The 18,154-nt window shown below is 45.1% G+C and overlaps 2 protein-coding genes across 2 annotated transcripts; both read left to right on the top strand.

The window, feature by feature from the left end:
* Positions 1-266: 266 nt before the first annotated feature.
* On the top strand, positions 267-4,944 carry LOC124982393 (keratin, type II cytoskeletal 6C). Its single transcript, XM_047548956.1, has 9 exons — positions 267-848; positions 1,806-2,020; positions 2,346-2,406; positions 2,559-2,654; positions 2,761-2,925; positions 3,416-3,541; positions 3,678-3,898; positions 4,089-4,123; positions 4,224-4,944. Exons 1-9 carry the CDS (start codon positions 315-317, stop codon positions 4,451-4,453), a joined length of 1,683 nt encoding a protein of 560 aa, XP_047404912.1. The 5' UTR covers positions 267-314; the 3' UTR covers positions 4,454-4,944.
* A 7,779-nt stretch (positions 4,945-12,723) lies between these two features.
* LOC124982387 (keratin, type II cytoskeletal 6A-like) lies at positions 12,724-17,131 on the top strand. The gene is made up of 9 exons (XM_047548947.1): positions 12,724-13,304; positions 13,866-14,080; positions 14,556-14,616; positions 14,768-14,863; positions 14,985-15,149; positions 15,640-15,765; positions 15,902-16,122; positions 16,312-16,346; positions 16,447-17,131. The coding sequence occupies exons 1-9, from the start codon at positions 12,771-12,773 to the stop codon at positions 16,677-16,679; spliced, it is 1,686 nt and encodes a 561-aa protein (XP_047404903.1). The 5' UTR covers positions 12,724-12,770; the 3' UTR covers positions 16,680-17,131.
* Positions 17,132-18,154: the final 1,023 nt, after the last annotated feature.

The raw sequence follows: 18,154 nt of genomic DNA, 5'->3' as shown, positions 1-18,154 counted from the left end.
GTCATGACTTCAGTGAATTTACATCCAGGTTCATTGTGTCGGGAGCAAGTCAAGTCTGGAAGGCAAGAGAATTTCTCCATGACTACAGGAAGCCAAAAGGCAACCCTCATGTTTCATACCTTTCTAGAACTTGGGGTGATCTCACTGTTTGTAAAGCCGGCCCTTCCCAATCTGCAAGCTCACCTTCCAGCCCTGAGCCCAGCCCACTCGCACCACATATAAGCCTCTGCCCCAGCCCATCTCCTTCATCTGCTCCTCTCTGCTCTGCCCCGCAGCCTGTCTCGCCTTGCCCAGCCTTCTCGTCTCCAGGCAGCATGTCCAGCAAGTCCACCACGAGGATCCAGAGCAGCAGCAGCAGCCGCAGAGGCTTCAGCGCCAGCTCAGCCAGAGTGCCCGGGCTGAGCCGCTCTGGCTTCAGCAGCGTGTCCATGTGCCGCTCCAGGGGCAGTGGCGGCATGGGGGCTGCATACGGAGGCGCTGGCTTTGGCAGCAGGAGCCTGTATGGCACGGGGGTGTCCAAGAGGATCTCCATCGGAGGGGGTAGCTGCGCCATGGGCGGCGGATATGGCAGCAGAGTTGGAGGCGGCTTCGGCTTCGGCAGTGGATTTGGTTTCGGTGGTGGAGCCGGTGGTGGCTTTGGGCTCGGCGGTGCAGCTGGCTTGGGTGGTGGCTACGGGGGCTCTGGCTTCCCCGTGTGCCCCCCTGGAGGCATCCAAGAGGTCACCGTCAACCAGAATCTCCTCACCCCTCTGAACCTGCAAATCGACCCCACCATCCAGCGGGTGAGGACTGAGGAGCGGGAGCAGATCAAGACCCTAAACAACAAGTTCGCCTCCTTCATCGACAAGGTGAGCCAGGAAGTGGTGCCCCCCGCAAGGCATTTCAGAATCCCCAGCTACGCAGGTGGCAGACTACCTACTCGGGAGACTAGAAGAGAGGGAGAGGGCCCTCGACTATCTCTCCACAGGGATGTGGGTTGGCCCCATAGTGACAAGGGCATCGGGATATGAAAACCATTTAGAACTGCTGGGTCTCCTCCCGGGCCCTCATACCTGACAGGAGGACCCTCAACTCTTGACACCCGAAAGCACAGATAAGGCAATGGAACAGGGGAAGGATACAGTCCCCCTCTTGACAAGATAATTCCAGTGGTGTTTAGGCTGGAGATTCCTTTCTGGGGATCTGAATAAGAGGAAAAACACTAGTCAAAGAAAGAAAGAAAGAAAGAAAGAAAGAAAGAAAGAAAGAAAGAAAGAAAGAAAGAAAGACGAAAGAAAAACAAGAAAAGAGTTTTCTGACTAGATTAGATAAGAAAATAGAACCATTAAACAATATGCAGAAATACTAATTTATTCTACAAAGAATAACCATAAAATGGATAATTTTGAGGAGACATGCACTTAATTGGAACATAGGAAACTAATCATTAGTGAACATTTGTATCATTTTTAACTAAAATCCTATGCCTTGTTAAAACCTAGCATGAGAGATCAGAAAATATTATTTTTAAACTCCATTTGGGATTGTGCTTAGAAAGAGGAAAAGAAATGTGGGAAGTCAGTGTTTGCCTACATAACTTTGAGGATGAGAACCCCTCAGTGGTCCAAGGGGGCATTTCCCTGGATGACCTCTGTGCTGCAAAAGAAAAAAGTTTGGGGGTTGGGGGGCACAAAACTGAGCCTCTGTCTATGCTCAGAAGCAGCCCCACAACATGGAGAACCAAGACCCACAGGGAGACCTGCTAACAGAGACACTTCTTTCTCCCTGCTTCTGCCTCACAAATGACCATCTTGTCCCTACTCCAGGTGCGGTTCCTGGAACAGCAGAACAAGGTCCTGGACACCAAGTGGACCCTGCTCCAGGAGCAGGGCACCAAGACAGTGCGACAGAACCTGGAGCCTTTGTTTGAGCAGTACATCAGCAACCTCAGGAGGCAGCTGGATGGGATCCTCGGGGAGAGAGGCCGCCTGGACTCAGAACTGAGGAACATGCAGGACCTGGTGGAGGACTACAAGAACAAGTGAGTCCACAAGAAAATGGGCTGGTTGTCTTTGAACAATCAGGTGACCAGTTCTAGATGTGGACACCATTACTTAGCAAACATGCATAGAAATAAAAGTCATTATGTCTAAAAACCAAATGTGCAAGATAAAAGAGGACAATAGAACTTTGGGGATAATAAAGAAGTGAAATATTTAGTAATAACAAAAATCATCTTTTAGACTCTCTGTTGCAGGAAATATAGGTTCAGATATTTTCTATCTATGAAAAAGAGTTAGATCCCCGGATACCTTTCAACTTCAACCACCCACTAATTCAGATGTGTATCAACCCTCTAATCCTAGATATGAAGATGAAATCAACAAGCGCACGGCAGCAGAGAACGAGTTTGTGACCCTGAAGAAGGTGAGCTGATTCATTAGGGCTCAACTTTCTTTGCTCAAGGAGAGACATGACCCTGCAACCCCATCCCATCTCAGAGATCCATTGCCAGGGTGACAAGTGGGGCGCTGGGCAGGAGGGCTCCGCTGACTCCAAACTGTCTGCTCTTTCCCCAGGACGTGGATGCTGCCTACATGAATAAGGTGGAACTGCAAGCCAAGGTGGACAGTCTCACGGACGAGATCAACTTCCTCAGAGCCATCTACGAGGCAGTGAGCATCTGCACCCCCTTGCCTTCACTCAGATGGGGTACCCTTTGTTTGGGCACTGCTGTAAGCAGCGCAGGAAAAGATGACCTTAGGACCTTGTGTTCTGCAGGAACTGTCTCAGATGCAAACCCACATCTCAGACACTTCCGTGGTGCTGTCCATGGACAACAACCGCAGCCTGGACCTGGACAGCATCATCGCCGAAGTCAAAGCCCAGTATGAGGAGATCGCTCAGAGGAGCCGGGCTGAGGCTGAGTCCTGGTACCAGTCCAAGGTGAGCAGTGATGAGGGAGCTCATGAGGATGCCCCAACCACACTCTGAGTTCCAGAAGGTTCCTGACCCACTGGACAATTACTGAGAGGAGGCCCAGGTCCTCTCACAGCCACAGGATTAGAGCTGACTTTCTCGGATTTGACGCCCATGTCTAGGAAGCAGAAGAAGCCCCAGGCAGGAGGAAGCTCCCAGAGATAAGGACCTAGTCATCTTGCTCACACTTCACTCTCAGTGCTGGTTCCCAGACACACAGAGCAAAACAACATCAGTCTCTGAGAGAACTAGGCAGTCTCTGGGTTCCTAAGTGGGACGTTCTGTCACTCTGTTCCACAGTATCCAGCCTCTCTTAACATCACCTTTTCTAAAATTCCTTGAGGGGAAGAAGCCAAGAGGTGGAGGTCATTACCTGTCTGATTCAGAAGCGAGACATCATCATGCACTTGTAAAACCCCATGTATTCTCTGTCTCCCTCTCTTCCCGTGGATGACAGTACGAGGAGCTGCAGGTGACAGCAGGCAGACATGGGGATGACCTGCGCAACACCAAGCAAGAGATTGCTGAGATCAACCGCATGATCCAGAGGCTCCGATCTGAGATCGACCACGTCAAGAAGCAGGTGCAGTGCAGAGGCAGAGGCAGGGCTGGTTTTCCTTGCATCCCAGCCTCCTGGGCTCTGCACTGTGAAGGAAGAGCCAGGGAGGAGGCTCTGCGGAGGACCAGACCCCAGTCATTTGGTTGCTTTCTCCTTGCAGTGCGCCAGTCTGCAGGCCGCCATTGCAGATGCGGAGCAGCGTGGGGAGCTGGCCCTCAAGGATGCCAAGAGCAAGCTGGAAGGGCTGGAGGACGCCCTGCAGAAGGCCAAGCAGGACATGGCCAGGCTGCTGAAGGAGTACCAGGAGCTCATGAACGTCAAGCTGGCCCTGGACGTGGAGATCGCCACCTACAGGAAGCTGCTGGAGGGCGAGGAGTGCAGGTGGGTGCTGCACCCCTCAGAGCACATGTTGGGGGTCCTGGCCCTGAGCAGGGGGTGGTGGAGCAGCAGAGAGGGGAACTGCCAGGAGACTCTTGGAATGTGGTGGGGCCCTTCATGCACCTCCAGGAGGAGCCTCCCCTAGGATCAGGTATGGGCTCTGGAGGCTCATCCTGTGCTCCTCTCCTCCTAGGCTGAGTGGTGAGGGCGTTGGACCAGTCAACATCTGTAAGTACTTTTCTTGTCTGCCTCCCAGTCCTTGACCTTGAGACCTGGCTCATGTGACAAGTGAGCTCATGGTGTCTGTGTCCTTGTCCCGTCCCTACAGCTGTGGTGCAGTCCACTGTCTCCAGCGGCTATGGCAGCGCTGGTGGTGCCGGCAGTGGCTTCGGCCTGGGTGGAGGCAGCAGCTACTCCTACAGCAGCGGTCACAGTGTCGGAGGTGGCTTCAGTTCTGGCAGTGGCAGAGGCATAGGGGGTGGCCTCAGCTCCTCTGGCGGCAGCAGCTCCACCATCAAATACTCTTCCACTACCTCCAGCAGGAGCTACAAGCACTGAAGTCCTGCCTCAGTTCTTGTCCTGACCCTCCTCCGCCCTCCGGCACAGAGTCCTCTGCTCAGGATCCTTTCCTCCTCTGCCTCCACCTCTGCTCTCTCGCTGGAGCTTAGGAAGCCCCCTGCCCTCCTGGCTCCTGTCTCTACCTGCTCCTCTGAGCCCCAGTGGCTCACCTTCAGAATGTCAACCTCTGATCTCACACCATGGTTCAGTCACATCTGGTGTCTCACTGTGTTACTCAGTTATCAAGTTCATGCCTTCGTAAGTTTCTCTGAGACAGCATTACAAGAACATTATCTCTGCCCTACTCACGAACAGGACAGATTCCCTTCCATTTCTCTTGATCCAAGGACACCCCATCTTATAGGTTTTGTGAACCTCTCTTGCAAAAACTGTTGAAGCACAAGTGACTAATCCTTTGATGTACAGAATCCATGTCTCTCTCATGGTTTCTCTTCTGTTTGCTTCTAATTGCTAAATAAAGCAGATTTATAATATAATGTGTTGTTTTTGGTCCATATGTTCTTAACGTTTTCATACGGTAAACTTCTTTTCTTTTTAAAAATAACCCATTCCCCATTTGCCTCACTCCCCACCTGTAGAGACATTTATCAAATAGAATCTCGCCATCTTGGTGTTCAGGGTCCCTTCCAAGATCATTTTCATTGAAGTTTTTGACAAACTAGTGAAGGAATCGGGTCTACCCTCAGTGTACACTCCGTTTTACCTGTCTATGCTATGAACTAGCAGCTTAGTAACTGTTTTGATGCCCCCCTATGCCAGTGCATAGCTATAAGTTCTATTGAAGAAACATGGTCTTGGTCAATTAGTTTGTAAGTCGTTTGACAAAAAAATAAGATACTTGATTTATAATTAGAATTGCCTTCATGACCTAGAAAATTGCTTGACATCAGGTTCAAGAGCGTTTGAAGTGTGCATACTTCTAAGCGAGATTTATAGAAATACATCTTGAGGAAATAGTACAAACGCAGAAAGCTGTACATAACATGATGTGCATTACAACATCGTCAGAACTGGGAAAAATGGAGACATTTGTGCAAGTCAAATGAAGTACACCCAAAGACTAAGGTCAAAATTCAAATTCTAATTGTTTTGTTGTCATATAATGGCAACAAAAGAATACTCCCTCCTTCTCACACTCTTAGCCTTTCATGGAGACTAAAAGAAACAGAGTCCATGTTAATCAGAAGAGATGAATCCATTCCTCTCTTGGGAGTGAATTGTCCTGGTTTAATTTCTATGAATGGTTAAGATGAAACTCCAAATAAGATTCAAGGTTGGTCAGTTGACTTTGTTCTAGGGCTCTATCAATCCCTGTGGACCCCATAAGTGACAATTATCTTCTTAATCCTCAGGTTCTCATATTACTGGAGAAATTTGTTGAATTTTATTGTAGTTTTTGTATCCTTCAGTATCATTATTTGCTGTGTTCACCTCTCACTGTCCCCCCAGCAACATAGGCAGCTTCTCACATTGGAGCCTCCTCATTTCCATATGTAGATCTCCATGAGAAATAATGGCAAGGAAAACTATCTAGTATATGGAAAAACACAAAAAGAAGATTATTTATATATGAATAATATATATGAATTATATATGAATTTAAATACAATAAAAATCTCATGCTACACGGACATTAAAACATAATGAAGACATACTATAAACAACTATCAAAATTGATTCAGCTTAAAAACTGGCCAAATTTTTCAAAAGGATAAATAATCAGAATATCCACAGACCTGCTGAATAAGTTAAATCATTAAAAAATAATCTTCTAGAAAAGAAAGCACTGAGGTATATTTTTATTGGTTAATTCTATTGACATTTACAAATGAAATGAAACCAAATTTTCACAACCTCTTCCTGGAAATGAAAGCAGAGGGAGCACTTTCTGATTCACTCTTTGCAGCCCGGTATGATTCTGACACCCAATCTAAATAATGGCACTTCAAGAAATGAACACTGCAAACCAGTCCTCTTATGAACATAGACAGAAGATGTTTAGTGAAACGTGCCAGACTTAATCCTACCAAGTATATAAAGAATTCTACACCATGTCCTCACTGAAGTTGTTCAGATATTCAAGGCTAGTTCAACAGAAACATTCAGTGTGAGTCACCACATCCAAGAGCTAAAAGAAGGAAAATCAGATAAAAATAGCAGTTGATGCAAGGAAAGGTGTAGGACATAATTCAATACCTGATAATGTTCTAAAAACCAAAAATAATGTCTTAGTAAATGAGGAATAGAGGACAAAATCCTCAACTTGGTAAAAGAATATCTAAACTAGTTCTATAGCTGACATTGTGCTTAACAGTGAGAGACGGGTCCCTTTTCTACTAAGATTGAGAACAAGGTAAGAATATCTCCTCTCTCCACTATTATTCACTTTATACTGCAAATCCAACTAGAGTAATGAGATTAGAAAAAGCAATAAAAGTTCTATATATTAGAAATAAAGAAATAAAACTCTCTTTATTCTCCCATAACATTTGTCTATGTAGAAAATCTGAAGAATCTATCAAAAACATCCCTATAATAAGCAAGAGTAAGCACAGTTGCAGAATACAAGGCTACTATACAAAAGGAAAAACTTTTTATGTACTAGCAATGAGGAACTGAAATTTTAAATAAAAAAATCAATGCCATTCAGAGTAACACCCAAAGATAGTGTTTAGGAATGAATCTAACAAAACATGTAGAGAATCTGTAACTGCAAAACCATAAAGTATTGATGAAAGCAATCAAAGATTTAAATAAAAGAAAAGATGTTCTATATCCATAGATTGAAAGATTCAACATTATTAAACAGTCAATTCTTTCTAATTTAAGATGCAGATTCAATACAATTCAATTTTAAATACTAATAAGCTATTTTGTAAATATCAACAAACTTAACAAAGTTTATATGGCAAGGCCAAAATTCTTTGTAAGGTGAATAGGTGAAACAGGGCATTTTTAAGGGATGGAACTCTTAAGTATGATACATTATTAGTGAAATCACAAAATTATGATTTTGTCAAAACTTATACAACTTCATATTTTATTTTTAAAATTAATGTTTTCATCGACAAATTAAATGTTTACACTTAAGGGATACAATATGATGTTTTGATATTTGTATATAATGTGGTTTGATTAATTCAAGCTAATTAACCTATTCATCATCCTGTTTACCATTTTTTGCAATGAAACATTTGAAATTCACCCTCCTAGTTATTTTGACGTGTGCTATATGTATGTCCACATTGACTATCATCACCCTGCTGAGCAATAGATCCTCTTGTCTAATGGAAGATTCATCCTCTTAGTCTAGGTAACCTCAGCTTCTGGTAACCACCTTTGTACTTTTTATTTCTGTAAGTTCAGCTTTTTATATTCCGCATTTAAGTAGGTCACACAGTATTTTTCCTTCTATGCCTGACTTATTTCACTTAGCATAATGTCCTCCAGCTTCTTTCACTTTTTCTTAGCAGTTTTGTTTCACAGCAAAATTGTTCAGAAGGTACAGAGATTTAGAGCATATTTTTTATGCCCACAAATTTATAACCTCATCATATACCATGAGAGTGGTACATTACAATGGACACGTCGACTACACTGGCATCTCATTATTACCCAAAGTCCTTAGTTCTCATTAAAATTCACTCCTGGTGTTGAACCTTCTATGGGTTTTGAAGATTGTATAATAATGTGTATCTACCATTTTGGTATTATACAGAATAGTCTCATTACCCTAAAATCTGCTGTCCTTCATCTACACACTTCTCTCCCCAACCCCTGGAGACCACTGATCTTGTTCTTTCTTCAGTTTACAGAATATAATACCATTGGAATCATACAGTGTGTGGCCTTTCAGATTGGCTCCTTCCACTTAATAATATGTACCTAAGGTTCCCCTGAGTCTTTTCTTGGCTTGAAAGCTCATCTCTTCTTAATACTAACTAAGTTTCCATCGTCTGGATGAACCACAGTTTGTTCATCTGTTCACCAGCTGAAGGACATCTTGGTTGCTCCCAAGTTTGGGCAATTAGGAATCAAGCTGCTATAAACAGTCACATGTAGACTTTTGCATTGGCATATGTTTTCAATTCATTTGAGTAAATACCAAGAAGCGTGATTGCTGTATTATATATGTTTGGATTATATATGCCAAACTATCTTCCACAGCACCTGTCCGATTTTGTATCCCACCAGCAATACATGAGAGCCTGTTGTTCCATTGCCTTACCAGCATGCAAATTGTCAGTGTTCTGGACTTTGGCCATTCTGCCAGTTGTGTGGCGATACCTCGCTGCTGTGTTGTGTCTCTCTGTGATACTGAGCATCTGATGTGTGTTTGTCTTATGTATACTTTGTTCAGTGAGGTTATGTTGTGCTTGCTTGAATGGTTGGTTCAGTTTTTTTTTTTTTTTTTTTTTAATGCTGGGAATCAAACTGGGGGCCTTGTACATGCTAGGCAAGTGCTCTACCACCGCGCAACATTCCCTAAGCCCCGTGAGGTGTCTTTAAAAGACTTTGGCCCATTTTATAATCTCGTTGTTTCTTATTGTTGAAATTAGAGTTCTTGGTACATGTTGGGTATATTCTTTATCACACATATCTTTCACCAAGATTTTCTCCCGGTCTGTGGACTGACTTCTCATTTTCATAATGCTGGCTTTCACAGAGAAGAAGTTTTAATTTTAATGAAGTCTAGAATATCAATCATTTCTTTTGTGGTTCATAAGTTTGGTATTGTATCTAAAAAGTGATCACCATACCCAATGTCATCTAGGTTTGTTCCTATGTTATTATCTAGGAACTTTATAGTTTTGAATTTTATATTTGGGGTTATGATCCACAGGGAGTTAGTTTTGTGCAGAGCATAAGATATGTGTCTGAATTCATTTTTTTTCTTTTGCACAAAGATGCCCTCTTGTTCCAGCACCATCTATTGGAGATTGTCTTTGCTCCATTGTATTGCCATCGCTTCTTTGCCAAAGATCAGTTGACTGAAATTTATGTGGGTCCAGTTCTGGGTTCCCTATTTGCTCCTTGCCCTATTTGTCTATGTTCAATTACTACTTTGATTACTCTTGCTTCACAGTAGGTCTTGAAGTTGGACAGTGCAGTGTTCTTCTTTTGTTCTTCTTCAATATTGAGTTAGCCACTCTGGTTTTTTTGCATTTCCATATGAACTTCACAATCAGTTTGTTTATACAAAAGGATCACTTTCTAGCATTTTGATTGGAAAAATACCCACAGAATTTTACATTCCAGAGTGAAACTTAAAGCCTGGTATTTTTTAAAAATAATAATTTATGAAGTCAAGATAGCCTAGGATGGAATGTACAATGTAGCAAGAGAATCTAAGTATATTGCAAATACATGACTAACCTTGCTGGAGTTGAGGGTGGGGTATAAAAAGTCTGACCTAAGTAACTCTGGAATATCTGAGACTAAAGGAAAAGAGAATTGCACACAGCCACTGTACTCTGGGTGGTAAGTTTATTGCTTATGTTAATTTCACTAACAACTTTGAAACCATTATAGGAAATAAATGGGAGGGCATATATACACAGGGCATGTGTGTATTATATATGTATATGTGTGTCTATATATATACACATAGGTATATAATTTGATACATATCGGCGCGCGCACACACACACACACACACACACACACACACACGTTATATTGCTGGCCTCATCAGGGTGTTCATGTCCCACTCTAGGAGCAGTGATGGCATGGGGGCCCTATGGAGGTACTGGCTTTGGCAGCAGGAGCCTCTCTTTCAGAGAGAGAGAGAGATTATAAAGAATTGGTTAATGTAATTTTGGAGAATGATAAGCCATAAGATCTGCAGTGAGTCTGTAAGTTTGACACCCAGGAGAGCCAATGACCTTGTTCCAGACCCAAGAAACAGAAGTCAATGGTGTAGTTACATTCCAAACATAGCAAGTTCAAGATACTGAATGGCTGATGTTTTGGTGTGTGTGTGAAGGCAGGTAAAAACCATGTCCCAGCTCAAAAGCAGTCATGCAAGAGGGCTATGCACTTTCTCAGTCCTTTATTACATTTAGGTTTTCAGCTCATTGAATAGGCCTACCCACATTAGACTGACAGTCCACTTTACTCAGTTAACCCATTCAGATTTTAATATTATCCAGAAACACCCTCACAGACATATCCAGAAAATGCTTAACCAAATATCTGGAGACCTCAAGGCTCAGTCAAGTTGATAGCATTTCGTTGCCAATTGGCAGCATTTTGATGACAAGGCAAAAGCACAGAGACTATGATTCATAAGTCTTTGTGCAGTGATCTTTGTTGGGTTGGCTGAATTAAAGAATAAAAGAATTATTCACTTAGCTATGTGTCATAATGAGAATTGCTGTTAGCCTAGAAATGGCCTCAAGTCCCTCCCCCCAGAATATTTTCTGCAAATGGCAGGTCCAGAAGGTGTTCATCTCATCCACAGATGAGCACTATTCAGAAAGGAACCACTGCAGGATCCATGTGTGCATTCAAACAATGAAAGCAATAAGAAAAGCAAAAGGCATGTAACACTCAACAGAATAAAAGGCACAATACAATTTTGGCAAGAAATTCAATGAAGGTATATTGACCGTGAAAAAAGAGAACATGAACAATATGGCGAGACAGTAACAGACTCCATATTAACTTGCAAAGCTCAGAGAAAAAAATAAAGTTACAATAGTAATAAAGACCAAAATGAAAGCACCACAAAGAGGAAAGACTTGGCAGAGTGCTGATAATGGACATAAAGAAAGAGATAAACAGAAGCAAACAGTTACAGAAAAGGGATCATTGATTGTTAAAGGAAAGTCAAGAGAAAATACAAAAATTGGAGACAAACTGAAATAGAAAAGAGAATATATGTGATACAAATATAAGGTTTTAATAAATGCAAACATATAGACATTTATGTGTAAAACAGTCTAACACATACACATGCATGCACACACAAATACATACAGCCCACCTTTTCCCCAGGAAAAGCACAAAATCATATCCAAGTTACTAAAAGGACACACATGGAACTAATAACACTACTTGCTTCCATGCACTGAAATTGGGTGTTTAGGAAATGACCTTAGGATGCAATCTGATCATTAAACATGTTCTACATTCAATTTGTAAATATATAAATAAATGTATAAATAACTACCTTTAATATTTAAACAGGCATTCTGTACATCCACATCTGAAATGCTTGAACATATAAGAGAATCTTCCAAAGCTTCAAGTTTCAGCTGACAATTTAAGGAAAGATGAAGGACACAGCACTGGTTCATGAAACACCAGGAGTGTGCAAGTAGAAAGTCACAAACACTGAAAGACGACACTGGACGATTTATTAGGATAAAAGGAGATAGTAGGAGATTTAATGATTTCAAAGGCATTTTAGTTAAGACATAGCACTGAAATAAAATATAAATGAAGTTTATTTGACTGATTTGAACAACCAAATTTTTAAAAAATATAATATGAGGATATTGGAAAATTGAATACTCTAAATTGGTGTTTATAATGAAAAAATGTATTTCTTCAAGTGATAATCATGATTTTGGATATATTTTTTTAAATATAGATATAACATTGCATTATCCACTGAAGAAATACGATTTCTAGGAATTGCTTTCATGTAATTTAGGGTTGGTGGGTTAATAGAAGGGAAGTTTGGAAGAAGAGCTATGGTCACGAGATCCTAATTGTTATCACTCAGTGACAGGTGTACAGGGGCAACTAATGTGGATCTTCAAATTTTCTACCTGTTTAAAATTTTATATAAAAGGAAAATAAGTTATGTTTAGCATTCGAAATAATTGAAAGAAAATGGCACACTTATTGTTAGCATAAGATGACATTTAGCACTCAATATTTCTGTGGGTTGAAAGGATCAGACTTGGAAGAAGACAGCAGGCAGAACATTTTGAAACAAAAGCATAACATGGAGAACCTTTGTTTGAGACAGTGACTAACTCCCAACTTCAGTGAAATAAGAATTGCCTTATTGTACTGAGATCAAGTCAAAGCAAAAGCATTTTCCCTGACTAAAGGAAGCCAAAAATGCAATCTGGATATTTCATAACTTTTCTAATAATCCAGGTGTGATCTCACTGTTTGTAAAGCCAGCCCTTCCCAATCTGCAAGCTCACCTTCCAGCCCTGAGCCCAGCCCACTCGCACCACATATAAGCCTCTGCCCCAGCCCATCTCCTTCATCTGCTCCTCTCTGCTCTGCCCCGCAGCCTGTCTCGCCTTGCCCAGCCTTCTCGTCTCCAGGCAGCATGTCCAGCAAGTCCACCACGAGGATCCAGAGCAGCAGCAGCAGCCGCAGAGGCTTCAGCGCCAGCTCAGCCAGAGTGCCCGGGCTGAGCCGCTCTGGCTTCAGCAGCGTGTCCATGTGCCGCTCCAGGGGCAGTGGCGGCATGGGGGCTGCATACGGAGGCGCTGGCTTTGGCAGCAGGAGCCTGTATGGCACGGGGGTGTCCAAGAGGATCTCCATCGGAGGGGGCAGCTGCGCCATGGGCGGCGGATATGGCAGCAGAGTTGGAGGCGGCTTCGGCTTCGGCAGTGGATTTGGTTTCGGTGGTGGAGCCGGTGGTGGCTTTGGGCTCGGCGGTGCAGCTGGCTTGGGTGGTGGCTACGGGGGCTCTGGCTTCCCCGTGTGCCCCCCTGGAGGCATCCAAGAGGTCACCGTCAACCAGAATCTCCTCACCCCTCTGAACCTGCAAATCGACCCCACCATCCAGCGGGTGAGGACTGAGGAGCGGGAGCAGATCAAGACCCTCAACAACAAGTTCGCCTCCTTCATCGACAAGGTGAGATAGGATTTCGATCTAAAAACCCACTATGAGTGTAGAATCAATGCCAAAAGAAGATGGAAGACTTTTCAGGCTCTGTGCAAATTCATGGTTTGCAGTTGTTTCCATTTCTTCCTGAGTTCTGGATTTGTGGGCCAGTTTCATAGACGGGCAGACTGGCAGGCAGAGCCTCATTTCTCCCCTTCAGAGGTCATCTCGGAAGGGCCCCATGATTATTATTGGAGAGAGAGACAAGCTCTGTGCCTCAGGAAACGGGGCTGGTTGCACAGGAAGGCAGACGTGTTCACCTGGGGGCAGCCTGAGGGCCTTCTTGACCCTCAGCACCGAGCCACACGCAGCTCCAGCCAGCTGTTCCAGGTTCTAGCTGTGCCCTGGACAATGGTGCTGTCTTCCCAAAAGAATGAGGTTGGGTGCTTTGCTCTGGACCTCCCCTCCGGGACCCAGAAAGGCACTGCACGTGGAAAAGTTTTAGGGGACAGCAGGTGATTCCCAAGAGTGAGTAGATCATAGAAACAAGAAGTGCAAACTCTTCTTCCTTCACACTCTGCTCCCCTCCAGGTGCGGTTCTTGGAGCAGCAGAATAAGGTCTTGGACACCAAGTGGACCCTGCTCCAAGAGCAGGGCACCAAGACAGTGCGACAGAACCTGGAGCCCTTGTTTGAGCAGTACATCAGCAACCTCAGGAGGCAGCTGGATGGGATCCTTGGGGATAGAGGCCGCCTGGACTCAGAACTGAGGAGCATGCAGGACCTGGTGGAGGACAATAAGAAAAAGTAAGTTAAAAAAGAATGCAGTCAGGTTCTCAGTGCTCACATCTTGAAACTAATGAGTGACAGGTCTAGATGTGGCATGATTACTGAGCACGATATGTCCATTGAAATGAAAATCAACATTAAAATAAATGAGCAGCAGCAGCAGCCGTCGAGGCTTCAGCGCCAGCTCAGCCAGAATGCCCAGGCTGAGCCGCTCTGGCTTCAGCAGCGTGTCCATGTGCCGCTCCAGGGGCAGTGGTGGCATGGGGGCTGCGTACAGAGGCGCTGGCTTTGGCAGCAGGAGCAAATAAAATAAAAGTAAGGTATCAATAAACAAGGGAAAGCAAAGTTATGAAAAATTGTGCATCTTCTAGGCTCTCTGTGGCAGGAAAGATACAAATAGATATTTTCTATCTATGGAAAAAGTTAGATCCCAGGATGCTTTTCAGCTTCAACCACCTACTAGCTCAGTTGTGTGTCAACCCTCTAATCCTAGATATGAAGATGAAATCAACAAGCGCACGGCAGCAGAGAACGAGTTTGTGACCCTGAAGAAGGTGAGCTGATTCATCAGGGCTCAACTTTCTTTGCTCAAGGAGAGACATGACCCTGCAACCCCATCCCATCTCAGAGATCCATTGCAGGGTGACAAGTGGGGCGCTGGGCAGGAGGGTTCTGCTGACTCCAAACTGTCTGCTCTTTCCCCAGGACGTGGATGCTGCCTACATGAATAAGGTGGAACTGCAAGCCAAGGTGGACAGTCTCACGGACGAGATCAACTTCCTCAGAGCCATCTACGAGGCAGTGAGCATCTGCACCCCCTTGCCTTCACTCAGATGGGCTCCGCAGGGTGGGGGCGTCCTTTGTTTGGGCACCGCTGTAAGCAGCGCGGGAAAAGATGACCTTAGGACCTTGTGTTCTGCAGGAACTGTCTCAGATGCAAACCCACATCTCAGACACTTCTGTGGTGCTGTCCATGGACAACAACCGCAGCCTGGACCTGGACAGCATCATTGCCGAAGTCAAAGCCCAGTATGAGGAGATCGCTCAGAGGAGCCGAGCTGAGGCTGAGTCCTGGTACCAGTCCAAGGTGAGCAGTGATGAGGGAGCTCATGAGGATGCCCCAACCACACTCCAAGTTCCAGAAGGTTCCTGACCCACTGGACAATTACTGAGAGGAGGCCCAGGTCCTCTCACAGCCACAGGATTAGAGCTGACTTTCTCGGATTTGACGCCCATGTCTAGGAAACAGAAGAAGCCCCAGGCAGGAGGAAGCTCCCAGAGATAAGGACCTAGTCATCTTGCTCACACTTCACTCTCAGTGCTGGTTCCCAGAGACACAGAGCAGAACAACATCAGTCTCTGAGAGAACTAGGCAGTCTCTGGGTTCCTAAGTGGGACGTTCTGTCACTCTGTTCCACAGTATCCAGCCTCTCTTAACATCACCTTTTCTAAAATTCCTTGAGGGGGAGAAGCCAAGAGGTGGAGGTCATTACCTGTCTGATTCAGAAGCGAGACATCATCATGCACTTGTAAAACCCCATGTATTCTCTGTCTCCCTCTCTTCCCGTGGATGACAGTACGAGGAGCTGCAGGTGACAGCAGGCAGACATGGGGATGACCTGCGCAACACCAAGCAAGAGATTGCTGAGATCAACCGCATGATCCAGAGGCTCCGATCTGAGATTGACCACGTCAAGAAGCAGGTGCAGTGCAGAGGCAGAGGCAGGGCTGGTTTTCCATGCATCCCAGCCTCCTGGGCTCTGCACTGTGAAGGAAGAGCCAGGGAGGAGGCTCTGTGGAGGACCAGACCCAAGTCATTTGGTTGCTTTCTCCTTGCAGTGCGCCAGCCTGCAGGCCGCCATTGCAGATGCGGAGCAGCGTGGGGAGCTGGCCCTCAAGGATGCCAAGAGCAAGCTGGAAGGGCTGGAGGACGCCCTGCAGAAGGCCAAGCAGGACATGGCCAGGCTGCTGAAGGAGTACCAGGAGCTCATGAACGTCAAGCTGGCCCTGGACGTGGAGATCGCCACCTACAGGAAGCTGCTGGAGGGCGAGGAGTGCAGGTGGGTGCTGCACCCCTCAGAGCACATGTTGGGGGTCCTGGCCCTGAGCAGGGGGTGGTGGAGCAGCAGAGAGGGGACTGCCAGGAGACTCTTGGAATGTGGTGGGGCCCTTCATGCACCTCCAGGAGGAGCCTCCCCTAGGATCAGGTATGGGCTCTGGAGGCTCATCCTGTGCTCCTCTCCTCCTAGGCTGAGTGGCGAGGGCGTTGGACCAGTCAACATCTGTAAGTACTTTTCTTGTCTGCCTCCCAGTCCTTGACTTTGAGACCTGGCTCATGTGACAAGTGAGCTCATGGTGTCTGTGTCCTTGTCCCGTCCCTACAGCTGTGGTGCAGTCCACTGTCTCCAGCAGCTATGGCAGCGCTGGTGGTGCCGGCAGTGGCTTCGGCCTGGGTGGAGGCAGCAGCTACTCCTACAGCAGCGGTCACGGTGTCGGAGGTGGCTTCAGTTCTGGCAGTGGCAGAGGCATCAGCGGTGGCCTCAGCTCCTCCGGCGGCAGCAGCTCCACCATCAAATACTCTTCCACTACCTCCAGCAGGAAGAGCTACAAGTACTGAAGTCCTTCCCCGGCTCCTGCTCACACCATCCTCTGGAGCACAACCCTCCGCTCAGGATCCTTTCCTCCTCTGCCTCCACCTCTGCTCTCTCGCTGGAGCTTAGGAAGCCCCCTGCCCTCCTGGCTCCTGTCTCTTCCTGCTCCTCTGAGCCCCAGTGGCTCACCTTCAGAATGTCAACCTCTGATCTCACACCATGGTTCAGTCACATCTGGTGTCTCACTGTGTTACTCAGTTATGAAGTTCTTACCTTCCTCGTTTTATCTCTGAAGCTGAACATTACAAGAAGATTGTCTCTGCCCCTCTCATTCTAGAAATTTCTGCCTGGGTCCTTGTCAAAAACAGGGCAGATCCCCTTTAATTTTCCTTGACCCAAATACATTTTACAAGTGTTGAGCACCTCCTTCACATAACTGGAAGCCTAGTGACGAGTCCTGGGATGTGCAGAATCTGTATCACTGTGATGTTTCTCTGCTCTTTTCTTTCCTTTAATTGCTAAATAAAGCAGATTTTTAAAATAATGCATGTCACTAATGTTTGCTTAGTCTTTCAATGGACAGATGCATTTTCATCTTTAAAGGAAAAATTCAAATGCCAATGTCCACTTCCCTGCTTTAGAGGGAGTCAACAAACAGCACCATGGCACCCTGAGTTTCAGGGTTCCTTCATAGACCAAGGTCCATCTATGTTTTGGGGCAGTAGATTGGGAGGTGTCTGGTCTATCAGTTGACTCTCAGTATCCATAGGGTATTTGTTCCATTACCCTTCACGGCTACCAAAATCTACAGATGCTCAAGTGCTTTACATTGAAAGGCATAGGATTTGCATATATTCTTCCCACACTTTCCTATATACTTCCAATCATATCTATATTATAGTATCTAAGACGACATTAGTGTTTAGGAATGTAATGACAAGAAAATATCTTTCCAAATTTTTTCTATGCATTGTTCATTGAATGCACAGATGTGAAACCCTCAGATATAGAACAGATATGAAATACTCAAATATGAATGGTCAACTGTTCTCTGGTTTTTTGCTTTTGTTTATGTTTTTGCAACAATGGAAATGGAACCCAGGAGTGCTCTACCATGGAGCTGCATCTCCAACCCTTTTTTAAAAATTCAATTGATTGTTACTGGAGATTAAATCCAGGGGTGCTCTATCAGTGAGCCACATCTCCAGCCCTTCTTATTTTTCATTTTGAGACAAGGTCTCACTAAGTTGCTTAAGGCCTTACAAAATTGCTGAGGCTGACTTTGAACTTAAGATCCTCCTGCCTTAGCCTCCCAAGCCACTGGAATTACAGGTGTGCACCATTACGCCTAGAAATTTTCATGTAATTTTGAAACAGTGTCTCACTGAATTGCCCAGGCTGGCCTTGAATTGCAATGCTTCTGCTCAGCCTCAGGAGTAGTTGGGATTACAGGTGTACACACCATGCTGAGCTGTACTGTGTTGTAAAGTCCAAATCAGGG

This window comes from Sciurus carolinensis, chromosome 4, assembly GCF_902686445.1.
Source record: "Sciurus carolinensis chromosome 4, mSciCar1.2, whole genome shotgun sequence".
NCBI lineage: Eukaryota > Metazoa > Chordata > Mammalia > Rodentia > Sciuridae > Sciurus > Sciurus carolinensis.
This window is presented reverse-complemented; position numbering and strand designations above follow the sequence as displayed.

Coding starts and splice junctions, on each gene's coding strand:
- LOC124982393 (XM_047548956.1), top strand. CDS start 315: ATGTCCAGCAAGTCCACCACGAGGATCCAGAGCAGCAGCAGCAGCCGC. Junction 849..1,805: donor TCGCCTCCTTCATCGACAAG/GTGAGCCAGGAA, acceptor TCCCTACTCCAG/GTGCGGTTCCTGGAACAGCA. Junction 2,407..2,558: donor AGTTTGTGACCCTGAAGAAG/GTGAGCTGATTC, acceptor CTCTTTCCCCAG/GACGTGGATGCTGCCTACAT.
- LOC124982387 (XM_047548947.1), top strand. CDS start 12,771: ATGTCCAGCAAGTCCACCACGAGGATCCAGAGCAGCAGCAGCAGCCGC. Junction 14,081..14,555: donor GTGGAGGACAATAAGAAAAA/GTAAGTTAAAAA, acceptor CTCTAATCCTAG/ATATGAAGATGAAATCAACA. Junction 14,617..14,767: donor AGTTTGTGACCCTGAAGAAG/GTGAGCTGATTC, acceptor CTCTTTCCCCAG/GACGTGGATGCTGCCTACAT.